This window comes from Meleagris gallopavo, chromosome Z (genome assembly GCF_905368555.1).
Source record: "Meleagris gallopavo chromosome Z, MGAL_WU_HG_1.1, whole genome shotgun sequence".
NCBI classification, from domain to species: Eukaryota; Metazoa; Chordata; class Aves; order Galliformes; family Phasianidae; genus Meleagris; species Meleagris gallopavo.
In genome coordinates this window covers 25,946,465-25,971,112 of record NC_139435.1, presented here as the reverse complement: position 1 = coordinate 25,971,112, position 24,648 = coordinate 25,946,465, and the positions used below count along the sequence as shown (strand labels likewise).

The 24,648-nt window shown below is 37.6% G+C and overlaps 1 protein-coding gene across 6 annotated transcripts; it reads left to right on the top strand.

The window, feature by feature from the left end:
* Nucleotides 1-1,721: 1,721 nt before the first annotated feature.
* LOC100546124 (zinc-regulated GTPase metalloprotein activator 1A-like) lies at nucleotides 1,722-23,245 on the top strand. 6 transcript variants are annotated; one of them, XR_014880326.1, is made up of 16 exons: nucleotides 1,722-1,906; nucleotides 2,372-2,458; nucleotides 3,220-3,316; nucleotides 4,460-4,551; nucleotides 6,045-6,104; nucleotides 7,144-7,181; nucleotides 10,003-10,049; nucleotides 11,314-11,400; nucleotides 12,460-12,504; nucleotides 13,036-13,092; nucleotides 15,222-15,273; nucleotides 19,986-20,054; nucleotides 20,153-20,218; nucleotides 21,280-21,370; nucleotides 21,886-21,996; nucleotides 22,602-22,662. XR_014880326.1 is itself a non-coding variant. In XM_085212809.1 (15 exons), the coding sequence occupies exons 1-15, from the start codon at nucleotides 1,732-1,734 to the stop codon at nucleotides 22,673-22,675; spliced, it is 1,176 nt and encodes a 391-aa protein (XP_085068935.1). In that variant the 5' UTR covers nucleotides 1,724-1,731; the 3' UTR covers nucleotides 22,676-23,245. The 6 variants fall into 6 exon arrangements, 1 of the variants encoding a protein (XP_085068935.1); XR_014880324.1 differs by having other exon boundaries at nucleotides 21,851-21,996; XR_014880322.1 differs by lacking the exon at nucleotides 21,280-21,370 and having other exon boundaries at nucleotides 22,602-23,245.
* The last annotated feature ends 1,403 nt before the right edge of the window (nucleotides 23,246-24,648 follow it).

Sequence of the window (24,648 nt, the reverse complement as noted above, 5' to 3'; positions counted from 1 at the left end):
CTGTAATCTATGAACATTTTACTGCTTTCTGAGAGTGTTTATTTGGTCTACAAGTGTCTTGGAATAAAACACTCTAACTGTGCCACCCAGTTTTTGGTTTACTACGTTCATTTTAGCTGCCACCACAACAAAATATAAAGGTTTTGCATTTAGCTTCATAAAGTAGGCTTTATGACACAGTTCAAGGAGTTCAAGGACAGCTAATACAGCAAAATTCTAGTGTTTAAATATAAACTTTGAAGAAACCAAAAGGAAACTCTAAATCCACATTGTTTATTTTGCATAATTTTGTTCAAAAGAAACATAATGAGCTGTGTCATGTGAACTAATGAAAAGCAGAACTGCCCGAAGAGCCAGGACATGTCTCATCACCTCTTTTTTCCCCCAGAGCCAGATGTCTCACTGACATGTAAATGAAATGTCAGTATTGCTACTAGCTTGATTTTTGAAAGGCTATTTGCAGCCCTTTATATGCTCTGTCATGCTACCATGTCAGTTCCCAACCTCTGACTATTTCACAGCTTTCTCATGGCAAAAATCTATGAGATTTTTCTTAATCAGTCCCTTTATAACAGAGCTGAGAAACAGGGGATTATAAATATTATATATATATTAGAGCAGATTCAGGCGAGAAGAAACATACCTTGGAATTTACTTTAGGAATTCCAACCACTGTTTTGAAAAATAGATTGAGTTTTTCCTTTAAAACACAGTATGTTACGTGAGATTAGTATACAGAAAGATGCATCACACCATGTATTGGTCCCAACTCTACAAACTGCATATTTACCCCAATAGTGAATGGATGGGATTCAGTGCCTTCCACAGATAAGGCAAGAGAAACTGCAACTAATTCCTGTCAGCTATGCTTCTTCATCAAAAACATCATCCTTACAAGTGTTCTAACCTATACAAATATTAGAGGATTCAAGGATGAATACTAAGTGCATTTCTGTTGTACAAAGACGAAGTTAAGAGAAACATGCTTCTTTAGTCTGTGCTCAGACCTGTGTTACTTCACGTACAGACCAGAGTACCACACCTGGGCTTTTAATATTGTAGGAATACATCAGGCAAATCACTTTTGTGCCTCACCTTCCCCCAGCAAAATTATATTTAAATCTTCTGACATTAAGTGACGGAAAAGGCTATCTTACTTATTTACTAAATCTGTGGTCTACAAAAAGCTGTGGAGTTTCCAACAGCTGAAACACCTAAATAAATATCACATACGTGTACCCTGCCTCAGAATATCGAATGAAACACAAGAGTAAGCTTACGCTCAGACTTTAGCTTAATTTTATTTGACGACGACGGACAGCTACTCCAAGTGAGACTTTCCATGGAGAAGTCAGACATGAAATAAAGCCCTTCACAAAAGCTCTGCAGCACTGCCTTTTGCCTGCCAAGGCAGACCTCATGCCGCAGCCCCTGCCAGCAGTGCGTGCCGTGAGAAGCATATCCAGCACTCTTTTCCTGAGGCAGCGGAGGAGCTAGCAGCATCATAAAGACGCTACCGCCAACTCCCGGACTCCTCCGAGCGGGGTGAAGCGCATCGTTACCGGCCGGCTGCCAGAAGCCCGCGCAGCACCCACCCAAGCCTAGCGGGGCGGGAGCGCGGCCCCGGCCGCGACTCTGCTGTTGCGCATGCGCGGCAGCACAGAGGCGACGGCCCGGATGACAAGGCGCATGCGCGGAGGCGTACAACGCGTGGAGGAGGCGCTGCCGCGCATGCTCGCAGCGGGACGCAGGCGTGTGACGCGTGGTCTGCGCGCCGTCGGTCCCCGGTCCCATATGGAGGATGAAGACTGCCCCGAGCTGGTGCCGATAGGCGTCGGCGTTGTGCAGGACAGCGAGCCAGGCTCCGGCAGGAAGATCCCCGTGACCATTATCACGGGCTACCTAGGTGAGGAGTGGGCGGCTTCCGGTGCGGGGAGTTTGCTGTTTGCTTGGTGATGGCAATCAGGTGGCTGCGTCTTGTGAGTAGCGATGGCGAAATGGAGAATCCGGGCTCGTTCTGTTAATTAATGTGAATTGTCTGGAAATGACTGCCCGGTGAGGGACTTTACGTCAGCTGAGCAGGTAGTGAGCCGGCGGTCTGTTGTGGGTGGGCTTTTTTTTTTGTCGGTGTTTTATTTTTGTTTTCCAAGGTGAGATTTAACGTGCCAATAGTTTTGTGAACTCTCCTTCAAATATATGTACGAATTAGTACATATATATGTACATATATGTATGGTAGTAGTAGTAGTTTTCATTCTTTTGCATTCCATCTGACTCCTCTCAAGTATGTGTGTCCGCGATGGTATTTACTTTTAACCTGAAAATTTAGCTGTTTTTTAAAAGTTTAATGGCAGCGCTGCCTATGTTCCAGGTGCTGGGAAAACAACGCTTCTGAATTACATCCTGACTGAGCAACATAGTAAGAGAATCGCAGTGATACTGAATGAGTTTGGAGAAGGTATGTAAAACTGTAGGAGCATTTTTGTTATTTATCTTGAGCTGCAAAATATGTGTAAAGCTTCTGGAAATCGAGAACATTGATGTTTTAAATTTGTTTCTGGAATTAGTGTCATGCCTCAGCCTTGAGAAAGACAGGAAGACTTTTGGCTGAACTTTGTAGTATTATGTGTTACATGGTTCTGTACATAAATTCAAGTCAAGCAAATGAGGCAATTACACTGCTAGAAGTATGGTACGTCTGCTTGGCCTGCTCATTCTGAAGCAGATGAAAATTAAAATGAAATGGCAGTGGATAATGTTTTCTTTGCATTCTACCCAGCCAGTTAAAGAACACAAATTATCTTAGATCAAGAAAATGAGGAGCTGCTTGCATTGTCTCTATGATCGACTTTTTGGTTCCTTGCTTGTGGGACTTCTGGCTGCCAGAGCTGTCATTTCATATCTGCACCATCCAGTTTGCACTATGTTGATGATGTGTGTTGTTTGCTTATAGTTTTTGTTTTTTTCTCATATGCACGTCACTTCTGGTCATGAAGCCTTTAGCTACAGAAGCAGGGCCTATATGTGATATAGGGATAGAAGCTGACCTCTTTATTCTAACAGAATTGTTCCATCCTGCTTGTCAGTTGGGTTTTCACCTTTGTAGAACCACAATATAATCCCAGAACAAAATATATGCCAACACGAATCTTATATGTCTCCTTTGCAGATATTCTTTCACAAATTGGTAGGTTCAAATTATACTTGTTTTCTTTTCAGGAAGTGCACTGGAGAAATCGCTGGCAATCAGTCAGGGAGGAGTACTCTATGAAGAATGGCTGGAGCTAAGGAATGGCTGTTTGTGCTGTTCAGTAAAGTAAGGAAGAATTACTATGCAAGTTCTCAATAATGGGTTTTGGGAGAGTTGAGGAAAGGAGAGGGATAAAGTACAAACTCATAAAGCTGATGGCAGTGTTGATGGTGACTTATTTTTTAGAGGAAACGAATTGGGATTTACTAGACAGACATTTGTTTCCCTCTCACGCCTTACTGGACTTGGACTTAACATCTTTCAGAAAAATGTTGTTCCATGCACTAGTTGTATATTACAGGGTAAGGAGCTCTGCCTTCTGTTACTATTATATGTTTTTATACGGAGCACTAAATATTCAAGAAGGCTAGAAGTAGGACTCAAGTGAATTCCTTAAGCTGTATTTCTTACTCTGTTGGTTAATATTTGAGTATTTTGTAGCTCAGAAGGGAAAGAGGGAAAGCCTCTGTAAGGAAACAACATTCCTAATTGCAAACAGGTGGTTATGTTAAAACATAGCATTGTATTCATGTTTGTTGTTTTTTGTTGTTGTTTATTTGAATGTTAGATTGTTTCTGTTAAATTTCTAAGAAAGTTGGTGATCTGTTAGCACTGAAAATTTGAAAGACCTAGTTGTATATCTTACAAATGGGACAGTAAGGGGAAAACAGAAGGTCTTATTGCACTGTGTTGTGTACTGGTAGATAAAGAATGCAGCTGTTACTGCTTTTTTTTATATACATAGGTTTCATATGTAAAATGGCATACATTTTTACTTAAGCAGCTGAGATTTAAGTAAATAACACATCTTGATCCCTCCCAAACCAAAAAGTTACGCATTAGCATAACCCTGCATTACTGTGATTTCAGTGTTTGAAAATTAATATTTAATATTTATTTAAATTGCCACTGTTATAGCCTTGGGGAGTGCACAAGTGCTTTTCAGACCAAAATAAAACTGTTAGGCTGTTGTTTGCCTAAAACTAGAACAACAGCTTGGTGACTGAATTTTAAGTGTAGTGTGCGTGGGTCCTGACTCAGACCTTTTCCTTTGACAATTTGTCATTGGGTTCTGCATCAGCACATGGATGAGTTTGTTTATATAAAACATATGCAAGCACATTTTACTTGTTTTTCCTGTTCTCAGGTTTAATTGTTTCTTTTTTTGTTTCTTTTTGTTTCTTTTATTTTAATTGTTTTCATTTGCAGGGACAATGGTGTGAAGGCTATTGAGAACCTCATGCAAAAGAGAGGAAAATTTGACTATATATTGTTAGAAACAACTGGTTTGGCAGATCCAGGTAGTTTACATTGTGTATGTTTTTTCATAACCATTATAATTCACCTGTTTTTATGAAGTGTTTATTTACACAGCAGTCACTTCACCATTCAAAATGTATTATAAAGTGGTAAGTTTTCAACCACGTGTGTAGGTTGCTGTATAGGGTAAAACTAGTCAAGGGAATGGGTGAACAGGCAAAATTGTGGTTGTTGTAGTTAAACTTTTAGCTTTTAGATTGACTGTAACATTTGACAGAAATCTGGTTAAAATAAATCTGTGTTGAAAAAGTATCTGACAAGTCTTGGAAAAGAACACACTAAAACTAGCAGCTTTCAGTAAGTTTTATTTCTGTTCCACGTTGTTCTTTCCAAAGTATATGTTATTTGTCATAGCCTTTGTGAAGTCTAAAAATGTGCTGCCAAACAGACTAATGCATTGTTTTGGTAGGTACAGAACAATAATTCCTTATGTGCTGTTCAGTGATTCTTGTTCTTAAAAAGTAATAGCAACCTGAACAGTTTTCTCTGAACCAGACCAGTTGAAAGCATGTTATTGTTTGAGAGTGAAGGAAATTCTTACTGACATTTAAGCTGTTTCCCATTTAGTAGACTAATATTTTGCAGCTCAAACCTGAATAGTTGTCACAGTAATTTTATTTAAAAGAAAGGACATTGATACAAATCCTACGTACAAAGGATGTTGGGGGGAGTCTAGTCCAACTTCTAAAAGCAGATAAGCTAAATGATAAAGGTTTCTCAGGCAGGATATTCAGTCAGGTATCTCTATCCTCTGAGAACTGGGAAGACTGCCTTTCTAGTCAGCTGGTTGTGTGCTTGTCTTTTCATGTTGAAAAAGCATTTTTGTGATACGTGCGATCTGAACCCCTCATTTCAGCTTAATGCTGTTATCTCTAATCTTTCTGCCATGTAACACTATGAAAAAGGTCACTTAGTCTCCTGAGTGACTTATGTTTGATTTTCAAGGTGGCTGCTGTTAGCTCCTATGGAAACTTTTCTGTGTAGACAGAGCAACCTCTGTTGCCCACCTCTTTCAGGTCCTGTGATCCTTACTGTCTTAGTGATTCTGTGCTGAACTTGCATCAGTTTAGTTACATCTTTCTTGCATGGGCTATCCTAATGCTGGAAGTACTATCCACATGCAATCTTAAAAGTGCTGGAGAATAGCCTCCCTCAGCCATGCTCCCGTTCTCAACCCCATTTTTCTTTCAGTGTTTGTATGAGGAGTCCTGCAATGAGTGCAGTAATGACACTCTGTGGATATTACTGAGTGAAGTTAATTTAGAAGACTTACATGCCTCTGGAATTGTGAGATTTTTAAAGCTTTTCTAGTCTCGTCTTACATATTACAGAAGTGTAATGCTTTGGCAGCTGCTGGATAAAATGTATGGTCAGGTACTTGACACTGATGATACTCTCTAAATTTGTAAGAGAGGAGTTTTAAATACAGAACTATTAGTATCAGTTTTGCAGCTAAACTTACTGTACTTCCTAGGAGCCGTGGCCTCCATGTTCTGGGTTGATTCTGAGCTGGGAAGCGACATATATCTTGATGGTAAGCAGTGCAAGTTTGTTTTGCAGCATGTTGGTATTGCGTACCTGTGTGTAGTGCAGTGTAATGTATTACAGTTTAATGCAAGCTTTCAGAAATTGTTTAAAAGACATAATCTTGGTTTTCATATCCTCAAATTTCTTGTCAGAGATCTAGTTACTTGTTCTGATGCTTCTGTATTGGAAGAGCTTTTTCAGTTCACTAAAACAAGCAAAAATTGCGTATATTCTACTGACAGATCAGTTAAGGAGATATCTTGACTATAGATTAAGGAGAAAAAACCTCACTAGTTCTCATTAGTTGGGTATTACCAAGTGTTATTTAGGTTTATTATTTTTATTCATTGTTTTGTTGATCATTTTTATTTCTTCTGAACTCTTATCAGTATTCAGACTCGCCGCCTTTTGTTTTCATCTTTGTCTTTTCTACTTGTTTGTTCTAGCACTTTATCTGTTCCATTAAAATATTACTTTTACTGTAATTTTCATTAGTTAAATAGCGTGTTGAGTGTTGATTTCTTTACTATTTTTTTTTCCAATGTGGAAAAATCATAATTTTTTTTTTTTTCTTAAAAATACCCTACTGTGTTTTTGGTTAGACTGTGAAATGCCCTTCTAGCTAGGGAAGCATTCAGTTACATTACAAACAGCTTCATCAGTTTCTGCTAGACAATTGTAAAATCCTGGTCGGTCACCTAAAATCAGAATGACCGTGTAGCTCGATCAGTCCCCTTAGTTTGCTTTGACTGCTTGTGGGAATGTATGTCTGCCCATTTATTTTTGCTTGGAAGGAGGCAGAGAGGCATCTGCATGGTAAGAATTTTTCTAGCCTGGTTTGATGGACTTTTTTTAGCTACAGGTATGAGTTAATAAAGCAAGCTAATCAGGTGACAGGTGTTACGTTGAGATGCACTGGAAATTTTGAAAATACTATAAACAATTTCAAATGTGATGATACTGTCATTTTACTAGTCATATGGGAAGCTAAAAAGTTGTTGAAGTGTGCTTAAAGCAGCTAACTTTATTTTAATGTTCTCCTTTAGGCATTGTATCTGTTGTTGATGCAAAGCATGGATTGCAGGTAAGGTACTGGGTTTCTTGTGTGTTTTAGATGAACTGCTACCCAGAACAGCTGTTGCAGTGATGTTCATTTTGTTTTTTTTTTTTTTACAATTGTTTTAATTCTTACAATGAATAAAGATACATTTCAGTTACTGTGGCTCACTAGTGCTGCATTTTGAATGGCAACGAAGAAGAACTGATACACATGCAATTTTCAGCTTCTTATCAATGCAGCAGCATGTCTGCAAAGAGTTGTCAGGTTGCTTGATATTTGATTTACGGAATCTCAGAACTGTAGGGGTTGGAATGGACAACAGGGGGTCATCAAGTCCAACCCTCCTGCTAAAGCAGTTCCCTACAATAGGTTGCTTCTAGGTTCTATCATCTCACTCAGGAATCTTAGTTGTATTCCAAATAGACTTTTGCATTGCTATAAAAGCAGTGGGAGAATTTTGTCTTCAAGACTGAATACTTGATCCGTATTATTAGCAGTGGAGAAGTAAGAACAGACCTCTGACACCAGGGTGATAACAAGTGACTTAAGGCTGCAAATTGGGAAATGATGCTAGTGTAAGGGCAGCTATGGGGAGGAGAGGTTAGAGAGTTGAACTACTAGATACCGTATCAGATGAACGGATGATTTAGTTACCTGGAAGTAGATTAAAATAGCAGGTAATAGAGTAATCTATGTGACGTACTGAAAGAACAGACCTACAGAACAGTGAGGATAGGTAAGTGCAGAAATTGTGATTAAATTCAAGTAATTTAACTTCTTCATTTATAGTTGACTGTAAAAACAATTCTTTACAATGTTGTAACCTAAGCACTTTGATTAGGTGCTTTGATTAGGTATTGCTTTTGTAGAATTTTGTAGAATTGTAGAGTAAGAGTGATCATAAGATACTCCTGTGGTTAATATCACAAGAAACTGCAATGTCTTAAACCACCTCACTTTTCAGTTTAGTGCTCTCATGGTAATTTAAATGTTTTATTACTTTCAAAAGTACTATTCTGTTCAACTTTCTCCTTACGCAATGCTTGCTTATGGGCTTGAATCAAATAGAAATGTCATGTAGGGCAGTACTTAGCTGTTGTTTAGAAAAAATCAAACTTTTCATGTTTAAACTTGCATATAACATGCCAGAAAACACACAAAAATGTTCTGAAATATTGAACTTTCCTATTATTATCTTCACAAGCTCAATGAAAACTGTTAGGTTGTTTAATTGATCAGAATGCAATTAGAAACTTCAGACTTTTTGAATTATATGCCAGGCAGATAACATTTGCTGTGTATAAAGGACTTGTTAACACGCAGCTCTTCTTGTTAAAAGTTTGATCTCAAACCTGCTTGTGATTCAGATAATTCTGTAAACAATACAAGTTTATAAAATACTCTTTTTTTATTTTTTAAGTAAAGGACAAATGGTTGGACAAGTTAAAATGATGGGGTTCTACTTTGACACGTGTACTACTGACTTTGTCCTTTCAGGGGTAAGAAGTCAGACCACACTTAATTTGATAGAAGCTTAGAAATAAAAAGTCAGAGGAAGAGTTTCTCTTCCAGCCATCCTTTTGTTACCTTCTCTTTAGGCTATCCACAGTCAGGAAATAGTCTTGATTTGGTTTTTAATGTGTTTTTTTTTTTTTTTTTAAAGGCAACATTGATGGTACATGATATAGTTTTGTTTTAGAATTCTGATTGTTCCACTTAAACAGTTGTTTTTTACTTTCATTTAATTGATGCATTTCCCATGAAAATTAACACTATTTTCATTTTGTATTCCTGTGTCTTAATAAATCCAATTTGAAAGTAATACCCCTCATACTGTTAGAGCTGATGAAGTAATGCACGGGACTATGTGATCTTTCCATACGAGGTGCACTTCTGATATTAGGATGTCAATTCAAAGTTTTACATTTTCCAGATGTCTGTGATGGTTTTGCCTAAAGGGTTGCTGCCTCAATGTCAGGACTGAAAATGCCTTGTAGCAGTGCCTCTGCTCTTTCAGTACTGATGTCTCTTGTTCTGAATTCCTGATAGAACAGAGCTTTAACTTACTCTGGTTAGTGCTGCTGACTGAGAATTGGGTGTTTTTTCTCTCTTTCACTAATTCTCTGGGGGATGTTAGCTTTGGTACACAAATGTAGGACAAGGCTGCAGGTGATAAGATACTGAACTCCTGCAGCATAATGATGTGATGCTCTTTTTGTCGGTGCTGTCTCTTCTACCCAGTTTCTGCTTAAATAAACAGCAAACACCGAGGAGTGGCAGACTCACTACAAACACCGAGGAGTGGCAGACTCACTAATGAGTAGCAGTTTGTTCATAGAAACTCAGAACAAGATTATGGGTTTTTTACTGTAGATATGTAGTTTTGTAAATCTTTCTGAGAGAAGAAATATTCTTACATAATTACGAAATCTTGTACTGCAGGCCTAATGCATCTTCAACAATAGACGTAAGTCATTAAAAAAATATATGTTTTTATTCAAATACGTTTTTCCATTGTTACTGTATATCATGGTGACTTCAGTTTTGAGATCCATGATGAATTAAATATTACAAGACAGCTTTCCAACTCTTTGGCATTCTCTGCAAGTAATGTACTGAAAGAAAATAGTTTCCATTAAAGAAATGTTAAGCTTCTGTAAAGGTGAAGGTATCAACTTTTTCATCCTAATGGAAAAAAAAAAACCCACAAAGGTAAGATATAATCTTCCTGAAATACTTCCTTGAAAGTCATACCTTGTGTAAAATGATTTTGGTATATTTAACTGCACATTAATTTGAACATTATTTAAACATGCTTAATCCACTTGTTTTAATTATTATCTAGCACTTGACAGAGGAGAAACCAGAAGGCCTTGTCAACGAAGCATCACGGTATGCATATAAAAACCTCATTTTTTTTCTTCTATTTTTTAATTGTAGTCAGTGACCGCACTGTGTGGAAGATCATTCAAAATTGACTCTTTTTCTTTTATAAGTTTTCCCCTCCCTTGCTTTTAAACAAAGGTAGAAAACAAAAATTATTCAGTGCTTTATTTGATCTTTCTACTAAGATATGAATTTTCTAATAAGTAGATTGACCTGAAAACAATCTGTATTTTCCTCCTCTTTATTTCCATGGAAACTACAACAGATAGAGTACAAATAACGCTGTTTGATAGAACTACAGCTCAACTTTCAGCTACAAAATCAATTTTATCAATTTTCAGTATAGTCGCCCACCATTAGCTGTGCATTTTTGCTAGCAATGAAAAAGACCCTGCATGCTGCGCTTGTAAACATTTGCATGGCCATCTGGAACATAGCTGGTCTTTCATGGCAGTGGCTGTAGTTACTGTTGTCTACTTAAACACACAAGACACTGCCTCACTGTGCTCACATCCACTGTTTGGCCTCCATAAATGTTCAAGTGTTGACAGATTACACTGGGTGCCATTTTTTTCCACAAGGGGAAATTCAATTCCACACCCATGCTTCATATGCACTTCCAAGTCAAACATCAGTCTGCTGCTCTGCTGCCATCTGTTGGACAGCAACAAAATTCAATGTAATGTTGGTGGGAAGGTTCAACCTCTACTGTCACAGAAGGCATTACTTTTAGAGCAACTCATATATTTTTAAGATAAATGGAATTTTACATTAAAATAAATATTGGGGGAGGGGGAGGGGTGGGAAACACCTGGTAGGGGCAAGGAAAGTTTACAAGTTAGGCTCTGTCAGATAATATAAGTCGTACAGGAGATAGAGAAATATATGTGTGTGTGAAGCCACAGTGATTAAAGATAATTGTAGTGATAAAGTCCTTGTGAAGAATGCATGCAAGAGAATTTGAGGTTTCTGGAGTTAATAAATTGTAAGAGAATTTGAAGTAGATGAGCTCTTTTTTAAATGAAGTGGGAGGGAATGGAAAGGAGAAGCAAGCAAGCAACCAAAACAAGCAGCAAGGAATAATCTCAAGAAGTACTGTAGTCGTTCCATGATGTTTTAGTTTGGTTAATGATTTGATTAATGTTTGTCTTTCTGTATTGTTAGTACACGTATTGTTAGTAATTTTACAGTGCTATGAGAGACATACTGTTTCTACCTTGCAAAAAACTATTTGTTCAAGCTGTACTTTTTTCTTTTTCCAAATGTATAGGCAAGTTGCTTTAGCTGATATTATAATCATCAATAAAACAGATTTGGTTTCGGGGGAAGAATTGAATAAAGTCAGAACCTCTGTCAGGTATGAAACTTCTGATATAACTGTAACATTGTACACGCTCAAGTGTTATTAGAAATTAGGTCTCTAGATTACTCCAACACACTGTGTAGTCAGCAGTGAAAAAGAGTCTGCCCCTTTCTGGAGACGTTTCCAGTGCATTTATGTGCTTCCACAGTCTTAACAGCTTGCCTAAGCAAGATTTTACATTACCTGCTAAGAAGCATGGAATTATAGAATAGTATCACAGAATACTCTTAAGTTGGAAGGAACCTTCAAGGAGCATTGAGTCCAATCCCTGGCTCTACTCAGGATCATCCAAAATTATAACTCTATGTCTGAGAGAATTATCCAAATGCTGCTTGAGCTCTGGCAGCTTGGGGCCGTGACCACAGCCCTGGGCAGTCTATTCTGTGCCCGCCACCCTCTGATGAAGAACCTATTCCTGACACCGAACCTGACCCCCTTCTGATGCAACTTCACACCATTTCTTTGGCTAAATTAGGCCTTAAAAACGCCTTATAGACCTTTTTCTTAAGAGTCCACATTATACTCCTGGACAGCTGTTGCAGTTTTTCTGAATTAACCACAGGGTGAAATGTCTGCTGGTATGTACATGTTTATTAGCAAATATAAAGGGGTATGGAAGATATTCTAAATAATTGTTTTGGATGTAAAAGAACCAGTGGTCTGAATCAAACCAGTATTCATTGGCATGTCCAATCTTTCTCAGTACCCTGACAGACAAAACAGAATACTGAAAAATACTTTGCAACTTTATTTGTGGTTCATATTCTAAGAATTCTTAACCCTGCAGTTTGTATCAGGAGGATTCTTGGGGAAAAATGCTATATTCAGTAGTGGTATTTTGTTGTCAGAAGTTGTGAATTTTGACCTTTGTTCAGATACAAAAAGTTGCAAAAAACAAGCACTTTCTGGATGCCTCTTAGACAGCTCAACATTTAATAACAGTGTGAGAGGTGTTGTTATGTTTCTTGTGTTGCTTTACATAGTTAAATTGTTCAGTCAATATATTACAGTTGCATTTGCACCTCACTTTTGCTTTTTTCTATTTTGTTTTAGGTCAATAAATGGACTTGTCAAAATTTTGGAGACACAAAGGTCAAGGTATTAGATTGGCCAGTATTACTAGTTCCAAATCCTGTTCCACAGACATTATTTTTACAAAACCTGTATTATGATCTGTTAGCTGTGCACAGTAGCTACCTGTAGTACATCTTAGTGTGTGTGTATGTTCAGAGGGGTACAGAATGATTGCTCCCATCAGAGAATTAGATATTATTCAGGCATCCAGTACAAAGGATTTCATCTTTCTGAAAATAAATCCTTGGTTGTTTTTTTTTTTTTTTTTTACTTTTTTTTAAACTATATTCTCTAAAATCCTCTTTTTATGCTTCCGTATTACTGTGCAACTGGAAGGTGCTTTACTCCATAGTAAATAATACTGACTGCCAACATCTGAAAATAGGGCTAGCTTCTGGTGCTTGATTGCATTGGAATAAAAGGCTAGAAAAAAAACAAAAAACAATCATATATATGTAAATAAAAATGAGTAATTGAAGCTTCAGTGTGCATAATCTTTACATGCAGTAAAAATAGTGTGAAAAGAAAGCTTTCTTTCTCTCCCTACCCATGCAGAGTTGATCTTTCCAATGTGCTGGACCTGCATGCTTTTGACAGTCTATCTGGAATAAGGTATGGCAATAATTTCACTTTTATTAGAAGTAATGTTCATTGCATAAATACGTGCGTGAAGTAGGTTACCCTTACGTGTAGGCAGACTCTGTATCTGAATTTCTGTTACAAATTCTAGTTCAGACACTTGTTTAAAATTCTCAGTAAGAAGTAATCAGAAACGGATGTTTTTCTACTTGAGATACATGCAGCAAAAGATTTTAGGGTTTGTAAAATGAAATGAGAGCCAAAGTGTCCATGATTGTTTGGCATTTTTTCCCCACTTCCCTTGTTGAGGCATTAAGTTGTTCTTTATTACTAATACTAATAAATAAGATCTTGACGCTTTTTTCTGGTTCTCTTAAAACTTAGAGGATTTAGTTTTTTTCTCACTTTACATGGTGATGACTTGAAGACCTTAGTTTTCACAGAAACCTCTGAGTTCAACAGCAGCCTAAGCTTCAGGAAATGTTGTTCAGTGTGTTCCTGGATCCATTAAGTCCTTGAGTTCTTTTATGACTAAGAGGCACAGTTTTAAATTAGCAAACACTGCTCAGTGTGCAGTGGGACTTAGCTGTGGGAATGAGTTAAGTAGAAAGTAGCATATAGTATTTCACTTGATGTTACACTGCAGATTTCACTCTCACAAGCAATGGCTTTGTACTTTTTTTTGACTTTCTAATATGATTTCAAAAAATGATGTTCAACAAATGGACGCATTTTATAGTTATTTATTTTTTCCTGCTTGCAGCAACGTTGGAATTTACCCTTTGTTTCTACAGAGGAGTATCAATACTTGCAGTATAAATATTTTAAATACCAAAGTTACTGCCATTCATTACAATAATCTAACTGTATTTAAGAACAAAAGCAAAAATAACCAAGAAATATTCATCTGTGTTTCAGATTAGTGCATGGCTTGAGTAATAATTTAGAGCTTCAGTTTATTTTTAGAATTGATTCTGTATTACTGACAGTAGTAAAAATCCCATAGGTATCAGAAGTTATTTTTTAGTTTTATAAAGATGTAAAAGTATAAAATGTGTGCTGGTGTAGTAGAGAGCGCAATCTAAGTTGTTTTTTTGATCATTTTTTGGTTAAATTTAAATTTGTTGTCTCTTTAATAGAAATAGAAATTAGTGAGGAGAAAAGCATTAAATTCAATACTTTCACTTTTGAGACTTAGCTGACACGCCCAATAGCATGGGCTATTTGACCCTTTTTAAGCTCCCTCTTACCGGCTAAAATTTTCATGTTTCCTATCTCTGCTTTCATATTTTCCAAATCGTTATCTTCTTGCTGTGGCTGACATCCCAGCGCCAATACGATGGTTCTTTCTTCATGTAAAGCAGAATCTGACTTTCTGAGGTTGTATTTTCCTCCGTTTGGACTTCAGCACACCTGTACATGTTTTACCCTGGCTTCATGATCTTGGATCAATATGTACGAGTCAATTTGAAAACTAGACAGAATGTATTTCTGTAAGTGAATACTGTCTAGTTTTCCAAGTACTCTGATTAGAATGTGTTCATACATCTTAAAAAGGTTTTAATACAACTTTGTTTCACAGTAATATTTTTAATTCAAACTATTACCTACTTCATTGTTCTCTATAAAAGTCCACAGTGACTTACTCTGTGACTGTTGAAAGTTTGCTGGAGGACCGTACTATCAGCCTTGTTGTGAAAATGAACCTCTAAGTCTTTCTTTTAAGTTAATCTGACAGTTGAGTTAGTCTGTTATGATTAGAAATGCTTTGTTGTCTCTTTAGCCCAAGGGCAGCTTTAATCCTACCAGAAATGATCATCTGATCTATCACACATACAAGTTAGAATTTTTTTCTAATCTAGAAAGGAAATCTGTAATTGTTTTGTACATTATTATAGTCAAATTAGATGATTACAGTGGTAGACAGTGGAATTCCAGCAGCTGAGCAATGGCAAACTTTCTAACACAGATCATTTGAAAGATCAAACAAATATGATTAAACATAACTGTTCTGAGATTAAAGCTGAATTAACAGTTGAAACTTATTTTGATAATAATGATACTTTAGTTTTGGTCTGCAGTATTGAAGAGTTGTGTAAGTCTTGTTTGAAATAGTGACACTGCATCTATCCAATGCAAACACAACATTTACTTATTTTCAGCTTGCAGAAAAAAATTGAGAATATGAAGACAACACATGCACATCTAGATGAGGTAATTACAAAAAGCACTGCTTCTGTCTTGTTGTAAGAAGATAGTTAAGGATAATTGCAACCATGGCATACTAATCATCTGACTTTTTCAGAAGGTTTCAGTTAGGGAATAATATGTTTAAGATCTCTGGAATATTACACTGAATGCCCACAGCCATGTACTTTGATGTAGATAGATTCTAAATGTATATACTAAGTTCTACTTTCAAATATGGCTTAGGAGTTCCACTGTTGGAAACAGTTACATTGTTCATGTACGTGGAAAACAGTACTAGAACCAACAAATAATACTATTCTTTTCAATATTTGCAGAATCAAGCTGTACTTACAGCTGATATTTATCCTGTAGGTCCAAATGGTGTCAGTGTTTGTAGATATTGGGGGGTTGTTGCTCATGACTTCACATTAACTAAGACGTTAGGCAGGCACAGATTCTCATTCTGTGAGTGCTTCCCACCGTTTTTACACAGAAAATCAACACATCAACTTGTAACAGTGAATTAGATTTTCCTCTAAACTTGATATCAACCCCATAATCGCTTATGTGCTAGAAAATTAGAAACACTTCTGTTGATACTGCTATTAGTATGTCAAACTCTAAGATGCTTTATTTTTTCAGATATGTAACCCAGTGTGTATTTATGTCAGGGTAGAGTCTTCTCTCTCCCTCTGTGCAATAAAACGATCCTTGCACATTGCAGTTGTGAAACGCATTTTTGCCTTCATGGTTTTGTTTCATATAGAGAGCAAATATAGTATTTTGTCTGTTATGCTTTTCTAATTTTTAATACTGATTTAAGGGGAAAGTGCCTGGTCTGTCACTCCTACAGAGTATAAGCAGTTCTGTGCTAAATCAGAATCACAGAATGGCCTGGGTTGAAAAGGACCACAATGATCATCTAGTTTCAACCCCATGCTGCTTTTAAGCCTCTGTTTTGTCTGTGATGCACAGGTTTTAGTAGTAAAGTCCTTCCCCTCCCCTCCCCTCTTTTTTTTTTTTTTTTAACAAATAATACAAAGAATAATGCCTCTATTAGATATCTAGTTTATCTGAGTCCAGCAGCTATAGCAGCATTGTCCAACACTCAAATATGTGATGAGCAAAGTTCATTTTAAATAGCATGGGCATTTCCCTAGTTGAGGAGTAAAATGATGTGCTGGATAATTTAGACTTTCCAGACCTTGCTTCACATCTTGTTACTGCATTTACTGAGCTGAAATCTTTCTCCTGAACTTTCAGTTCCCTAACTTGTAGGTACAGATCTTTGAAGGACTTTATCTCTTAAGTTTCAGTTTGGAGGGTGGGAACGGGGAGATATTTCATCCCCTCCTGTCTCTTCTGTTATTGCAGTTTTGTCATGCTTTGCCATGAGACTGATCTCAGACCTACTTCCAACATACTTGCCTGAGTATGATGCTGTAAGTTACTCCAGGATCAGAGGGATATCCTGTCAGGTTATTGGGTTTTAATATTGGAGGACCAAGAACGACAGTGTCCAGCTGTCAGGGCTTTTAAGCAAGGGCTTCAGTAGTAAAACCTTTTCAGGAACCCTTGCCTTTTGCCTGTAAAGATAAAAGATAGTCTAAGCTACTGCAGTCAAATTGCTGCTTACTCCCAGTCTTGAAGACAGGGTTTTGCTTGTGCGACCATATGGATTGAACTCAGTGTACCACTCCATCAATTGCAGAGTCAGAGTGGTTTAGGTTGGAAGAGGCCTTAAAGACCATCCAATTCCAGCTGCCCTGTCATGAGCAGTGTTGCAGCTCACTACATCAGTCTTCAATACCTCCAGGGATGGATCATCCACAACTTCTCTGGGCAGCCTGTTCCAGTGCCTCACCACCATCATAGGGAACAATTTCTTCCAAACATCTAAACTTAAATCTCCCTTATTTTAGTTTTAAACCCACCTCTGTTGTCTTATCACTACATTCCCTGAAAAAGAATCCCTCTCCAGTTTTGTTGTTCTTTTAAATACTGAAATGCTTCTGTAAGTAAGGTATCTTCAGAATCTTCTCCAGGCTGAACTACCTCGGCGACCTCAACCTGACTTCATAGGAGAGATGCTCCAGCTGTCTGATTGTGATTATTCTTGTGGCTCTCCTCTGGACTTGGTACAAGAAGTCTGTATCTTGCTTATGTTGGAGGCCCTAGAGCTGGGTCAGTCAGTTCCAGAGGTCTCTCTTTACTCAGGGCAGAGTTTTCAGGTTCCCTTGAGCATTCTAGCGGGAGTGACTAGTGGGGCAGCAGCTGTAGTTGTCCTGCACTGTTTTCCTTTCTGAGTGGCTGCACTTTGAGGAGTGCAACAATTTCTGCAACACCTTAATGTGGGCTTCCTGATAGGACTCATAAATATTAATCTTGCTTGCTGTTCCATAGTAAATCAGATGGCTTGTCACATACATTCCCTGAGGCCAGTTCTGTGCTTCTGTGTTTGAAGGAACTATTGGTTAGATTGCTGGAACCACGTTTGGGAGTTTCCAATCTCTTGGTCTCCATTTCAAGCATATGATAAATGCTGGCATATCTCTACAGCAAGCCAGCACACATAGAAGTGTTGTACAAATGATAGCTATATTCATTTTGAAACCACTGAGCTAATTTTCTTGGATACTGCCCTAGAAGACTGTCCAAGGGTAAGTGAGTTTGAAGCTGTCAGTATCCTGTGCCTTCCCAGCGATCTTACCATTCCTCCAGGGCTTTGAGTGGTCTCTGCTTTTCCCAACACTTTATACATTGTCTGTGTAGATCCACACATGTGTAGCAAGTGCACTGCTCACACAAGAACATGAAATGCAAGGTGCCTTCCATTTGCCCCAAATCATTGCAGGCATTTCAGTTCTGGACAGTGACAAGTCATTGTGTTCCAACTACTGTTAATGCCAGTCAGTAAAAACTTGCTGATACTGATTTTTGAGAAGAAGAAATACATGGATGATTGAACACCTATCTTCTCAGATTATGAAATTCCCTTAACTGTCCCAGTAGGTTTCTGAGTTCCTCAGAATTTCCCCTTGCAGGAACAGAGACAAGGCACAGTAGCTTTCTACTGCTCCTTAATTTTTAATGGTTTTGTCACTGCTTTGTTCCGTACTATACCTGATCTGTAGGTCACCCACAACCCCAGTCTACATATAGGTTCTTTGTACGTAGGTGCTCTGTGGATCTGTTGTGAACCACCAAAAGATGGGTATCCCCAGTCTGGTGCAGTTCACTAATGGACAGGGTTCCCTAAGGGACTGGGGAAAAAAAAAAAAAAAAAAAAGAAAGCTTAAATTTTTATGTAGTAGTTTAGAAAAGTGTACTTTCTTTACAGAAAGTTACTGTGATTCGATTAAATTTTCAGTTAAAATACAATGAATATGAAATCTATTTTTCTTTTGAACTGCAAATGTTGACTGTGAAGTTGATGGTCTTGAAAACAGCAAAACTAAAGATTAAATATGAAAATTTATTGCTTAGCTACAATTATGATCAGAATCTTAGATTTTAATTACACACAAAAATACCAATTTATGTTTCATCTTAACAATGTTCAGTTCTAATAGTGTAAGTTTGCAGTAAAGTAGAAGCTTTCCTGTGTTTCGAGGTCTATATTGTGCTTGTATTATTAAGGAAATTCTTGCTGTTATCAAAAAAGCAACTGCAGTCAACCAGCAGGAAGCAGAATTCTTTGTTACTAGCCCTGTTTAGTTCAACACCCACAGTTTGAGACAGTTGGTGAGTCAGATGAGGCATAAAGGATAGAGAATGCTTCTGTCACAGTAGGCTGCAAGTTGCAGTTGGATGATAAAGTGTGTTTATCCATTTCGTGTGGAAGGTCAGCAGAAGCAATACTGCTTTATGCATGAAGCATATCTCTTGTTTTGAAGCTACTTCAGATGTTAGTGCTAGGTTGTTTTGGTGAGTTTACTTGAGTGTTGGATAAACCTTTAGATTTGCTGCTTTTTGTTTGTGTTCTTAATTAGACTGGCAATCTTCTGGAAGTAGTAATCTTTAAGATTTTTAGGCTATAGAAAAAGTTGTTTTTCTTTGTGTACTTTTGTGCACTGAGAAGCTGTATTGATAAAAATAAGTTCAGATGCATTGCTTCCTTTACTTTCTTTTAAGAAACCATAGATTTCAAACTACACACTTATTACCGTCTTTTGTTTTGAGAATTGTTGGTTCTGAGCAGTTGCTGGTGGTTTTCTGGGATAAAACTTAATACATCTTTATTTCTGAAATCTATCCTTACATAGCTTATTTGTAAAAAGCTTTTCATAGAAGGAAAGCACTGTTAGGCTGGAAGTATATTGATTATTTTTTGTCTGATAAAGTTGTGATGAAGAGCAGAAATGATGACAAAGATGAGTAGATACGAAAATAGCATTTCAAAACTTACATAAAAGATTAAGCTTATTAGCCTATAAAAATTAAAATTGTTAGGCTTTGAAGACAAGCATCACCTACAGCAGAGTTCTGCTTTATAAGTAGGTGGGAATAGACTATTCAAGGTGTTGGCTATGCCCCTCCCAAAACAGAACCAAACAAAGTGGACAGAACAGAAATGGAGATTTTTTTTTAATTTCTTGTTTGTATTTTGGAGTGGACTAATAGGTAACTTTTTTTTTTAAATAAGGGCCAGCTGTAAAGAACATTCTTTAAAATATATGAAAATATGAAAATATTTATTTAGTTAAGTAATTGTAAGTGTGTCTTTCCATTTACAGGGTATAATGACAGTAACATTTGAAGTCCTAGGAAATATTAAGGAAGAAAACCTAAATCTCTTTATACAGGTAAATACTAAGACAACATAGTAAACTGCAAAATCATTATGCCTCTTTGTAGAAAATGATCCCATGCTGTTATGTGAAAATGTTTTTCCTCTTCCTAGAATCTTTTGTGGGAAAAGAATGTGAAAGATAAGACTGGACGTACCATGGATGTCATAAGACTGAAGGTTTGCCTGAAACTACTAGCTTCTTTGTTTTGTGCTTTCCCTCTTTTAAACCGAAAGGAACTGCAGTGTATTGTCAGTTACATACAGAGCAAAGAGCAGACAAAAGAGAGAACACCAGTTTGTCATTGATCTGTTTAGAGACACTTAAATGTCTGCTGGTGAACAAGACAACTCCAGATAGCTGACGGAGAAGCAAACAGTGGTACTACTTGCTGGGTAGTGAAAGGGAGATTTGCAGTCCCAAACAGGAAGGATTAATGATCAGGACATAAATGAAAGGACGTGATGCTATTTTCACCTACTTTGCTCTGAAAAGTCCTGTCCATTTTGCATAGATGGCTCCTTACCTAGGGATGTAGTTACAGATTTCTTACCATGATTACAGTTATTGATATAATAAGCAGAAGTTTAATTTGGTGTAACAAAGCAGCACAGTGCTAGTTACGGTCTACATCAGACTGCAATTTTAAAGATGTGATTCAAACATAAGTGTATTCATCTCCATGTGCAATTCATTGCATGGTTTTGAGGTGAATGTAGGTGATGCTTGAGGATATGCTTTCATTTTCCTTAAACCAAAAAGCTAAGTAAATGATAAAAAACTCAATTGTAAAACTTGATGAGGTCTAAGAAATACAATGAAATGTGCTCTGATTAGTTTCCTGAGAATGTGTGTCATAGGTAGCAACATAATTATTTCTACTTCGCTGGAAGAAAGGTTGTATTTCTTGATCTTCAGCAGCAAAAAGCAAAGGTTCTCATCTTCCCCCTCTTAACAAGTAGAACAACAACAACTAATCAAACTAACTAACTAATCAAAATTTCTGAAGCAAATAATACAATGTGTGCTGAACAACATTTGCTGCAGACAAATACACCAAAGCAAATTAGTCCCAGGTAATTATTGAACAGATTCCAAAGTTTGTTGCTTTTATATTCATATTTTACCAGCAACTATAATATTTTTTGGCAGTGGGTGCAGAATTCCTACTACTATGTCAAATACAGACTTTTTGTCATGAAATACTTTTAACTGTTTTTTTTTTTTTTATTTCTTTAAGGAAGTATAAGAGGTGTTTGACAGGATGTGTGCGACTAGAATATTTTAGAAAGTTTTCAAGTGATGAAAACTCTTAATGCAACTTTTGGAATGTGAGTTAATGGACTTAGTTTTGAAAGTATTCCATTGTAATTCCATTGCTAGTCATTTCACACAAGTATTTGTTCTTTCTCTACTATTCAGAGATTCTGTTTCAAGATAGTGTAAATGTTAAGCATGAGAATTCAGTGGGAATAGACTTGACATTTTTGCTCATTTTACGTCATCTTTGACAGGTGATAAGGCTTTCATAGAAACATACATCGTACATATAATTAAAGTGGCATGGTAGGAGATGACATTTTAATTTGCACAAACATTCTAGGTAACTGTCCAAATGAGAAACTGAGAGCATGGCAAAGTGTAATTATTATATGTGACAACGGCTGTTACAAGAGTTGATTCTGTTGCATTGTTATTTTGATCAACTGCTGCATAGTTGTCAGAAGTTTTCCCTGTTCTGTCTGCTTTTAAAGTTGTTTTTTTCCCCCACAATATTTTGTTTTTAAAGGTTTGTTTATATGCTCTAACAGTTATTTTTCTGATAAGGGACTCGTATCTATTCAAGGCAAATCTCATCAAGTGATAGTCCAAGGTGTCCATGAGCTCTATGATCTGGAAGAGACTGCAGTAGCATGGAAGGAAGATGAGAAAAGAACAAATAGACTCGTTTTAATTGGTATGAGTAACTTTGTGTCTTTTTCTGTAACGTTAAGGAGCTCTTTCTTTCAGCAGCAGTCCAGTGAAACCTGTCCAGTGAAATGCAGCCATCCTGTACTAGCCAGAGTAACAGCAATTATGATCTTCTGTGTAACCTTCAGTCTAAGCTCTATCCATGAAAATCCCCCTGCGCCTTCTTAAAGCAGCTGAGAGCAGCTGTGCTTGCTGTTCTCTGTAGTTAAATAAAATAAAAGGCATTCAGAAATTATGTAAGCGTATTGAGGAATATTTTAAAAATAATTGTATATTCATGGGAGTGCTTTGAGTATTTGATCACATAATCAGTAATGGTGAAGAATATAAAGTCATTAAAGCGTAAAAAGTCAGGTTTGTTTCTGAAAATGTTACAGCGCTGAGGTTGCGTATTTCTTGAAATCTGTTTTTGCCTGTAGAACATAAAATTAATATTGTTACCTGCAGCTTAGTTTTGATGAGGTACTAATTTCACTCATTGATAGAGTAAGTATCTTGTCTGATGAGAAGTCTTACAAACTTCTCCTTACAGGAATGGATTTTTGTAATGCACTCTAAAATACAACTAACTAATCTTTTTTCTCTTTGCAGGTAGGAACTTGGATAAGGACATCATCAAAGAAATATTCATAGGAACTGTGACAGAGAAGCATGAAAATAGTTGACACGGGACTATAAACAAGATTAAAAGTCTTGTGTTTAACTCTGCAAGCTTTTAATGACAAGAAGGACTGAATGACACACAGTGTGGTAGTCCCTTTTTCTTCTTCCAACCTACTGGACAGTTAAACTCTCAAGCCCTGCTAAGAATACCAGCTCACTATTGTTAAAAGAATAGCTCTTACGGTCTAGAATCAAACACACAAAAAAATTCTAGCATTTTGAGTTAGGCTTAATTTATGCTGGTGAATTCATTTAGCTTTGCAGAAGTACAGATAGGGAAAAGACTTGCTTTTGTTTTATGTGAAAGAAGGCCATAAATTACAGTAGGCGTATGTGATAAAGATGTTGACAAACAAGTGCTTTTTTGCTGTAGTGCTCTCTTAACAATAAATTAGTATTGATTTTTGCCAGTCATATAATCACAGTAAAAAGTATTTAGTATTTCCTTTTAAACTTTCTTGCTTAACTTTCTACTTACTCTTTGATTTTAAATGCATGCATTTAAATAAAAAAAATATATAATAAAATAAAAATATACATTATAATAATAAATTAAAAAATATGGTTATAAAGTCATGTCACATAGATACCCATGTGCCCAATGGTAGGGCTACTGAAGAACAGCAAAATAACCATCAGGTGGAGTGAGCTGCCAGAATGGAGGTGCCTCAAACAGACCTGGACTGACAGAACAAGGGAGAATTACTTCTAGCTCAGTGGGCCGATGACATCTCAGGGCTTCAAAGAAGAGACGCGACATATAAGGGGGCTAGAGAACTAGGGGCAGACTTAACTATGGACACTATTGCACACGTTATTCATGACTATGACACATGAGCCACAATTAAACAAGAGGATGAAATCTCTCGGAGGGGAAGGGTGATGGCAAAAGTATAAATATGGGAGGCATAGCAGGTTGATAATAGCAACTACCTGGCGCACACAGATGCAGGCCAGGTGGTCACTCTGCTTCCCCACCAAAAAAAGGGAGCTACGCCCCATCTCTGAAGGTGTCAAGAAATGTACAGATGTGTCGCTTGGGGACGTGGCTTATTGCACTGGGTGGTGATGGGTGGCAGCTGGCTAGTTGGGTGCAGGGAGACATAAGATATGCAGGCGGAATCTTTGGGAAACGTGGAGATGAAATGGAAGAGATTAGGTTATTGGGAAGACAAATGAGTGGGATACGGACAGTTATACTAGGAATTAATCAAGATGATTTGCTTTTGGTGACGTGCTGGGCTTCAGGGGAAAAGCAGGGAATTGCCTTGGTAGGCTGAGAGTAGCTGCTCCCTGGCAGGGAGCAGCTGCCAGGAGTCACCACCCACCCTGTGGCAGCAGAACTATGACATGGCAGGGGCAGAGTCAGGAGCAGAGGGGTTGCAATGGCAGCCAACAAGGAGCACCTGGCGTGGTAGGCAGGCAGAGACAGAAGCGCAGACCGGAAGCCCACAGTCCCTCTGGGCTAATGTGTGCATCCATACGCAACTCCTGAAGAATGAGAAGGCTGCCCAAACCTTTTACTCTGGGGACCTCGGAACCTAGGGGTCACCCATAGAACCAAGGTGGGTGAGGGGTGTCATGGCCACAGCTGGGCCAACTGCTTGAGCAGCTGCCCAGGATGAGAGAGGAGGTTGCCAGTCTAAGACGCATTCAGGCGTCTGAGAGGGAAATCGATGCCACAGGATGCCAGGTATCATGGACAGTCAGCCCTGTCTTGGGGCCCAGGCAGGGGAAGGTGGCAAGCAGTCTCCTGACCAGACAGAGTAAACATGCCTCCAATTTATGTACATGGAAACTACTCGTGTGCGGAATCAAACTCTATAACCCATGTGAGGTTATAAAGCAGGTATGTTTATTTCAGCACCGGGTGCGAGGAGAGTATCTCCTTTTAACTCGCACACTGAGGAAAGCAATTGTCACATACTTAAAGACATAACAGATACATATTCTTTACAGTCCAAGAAAATAGGCT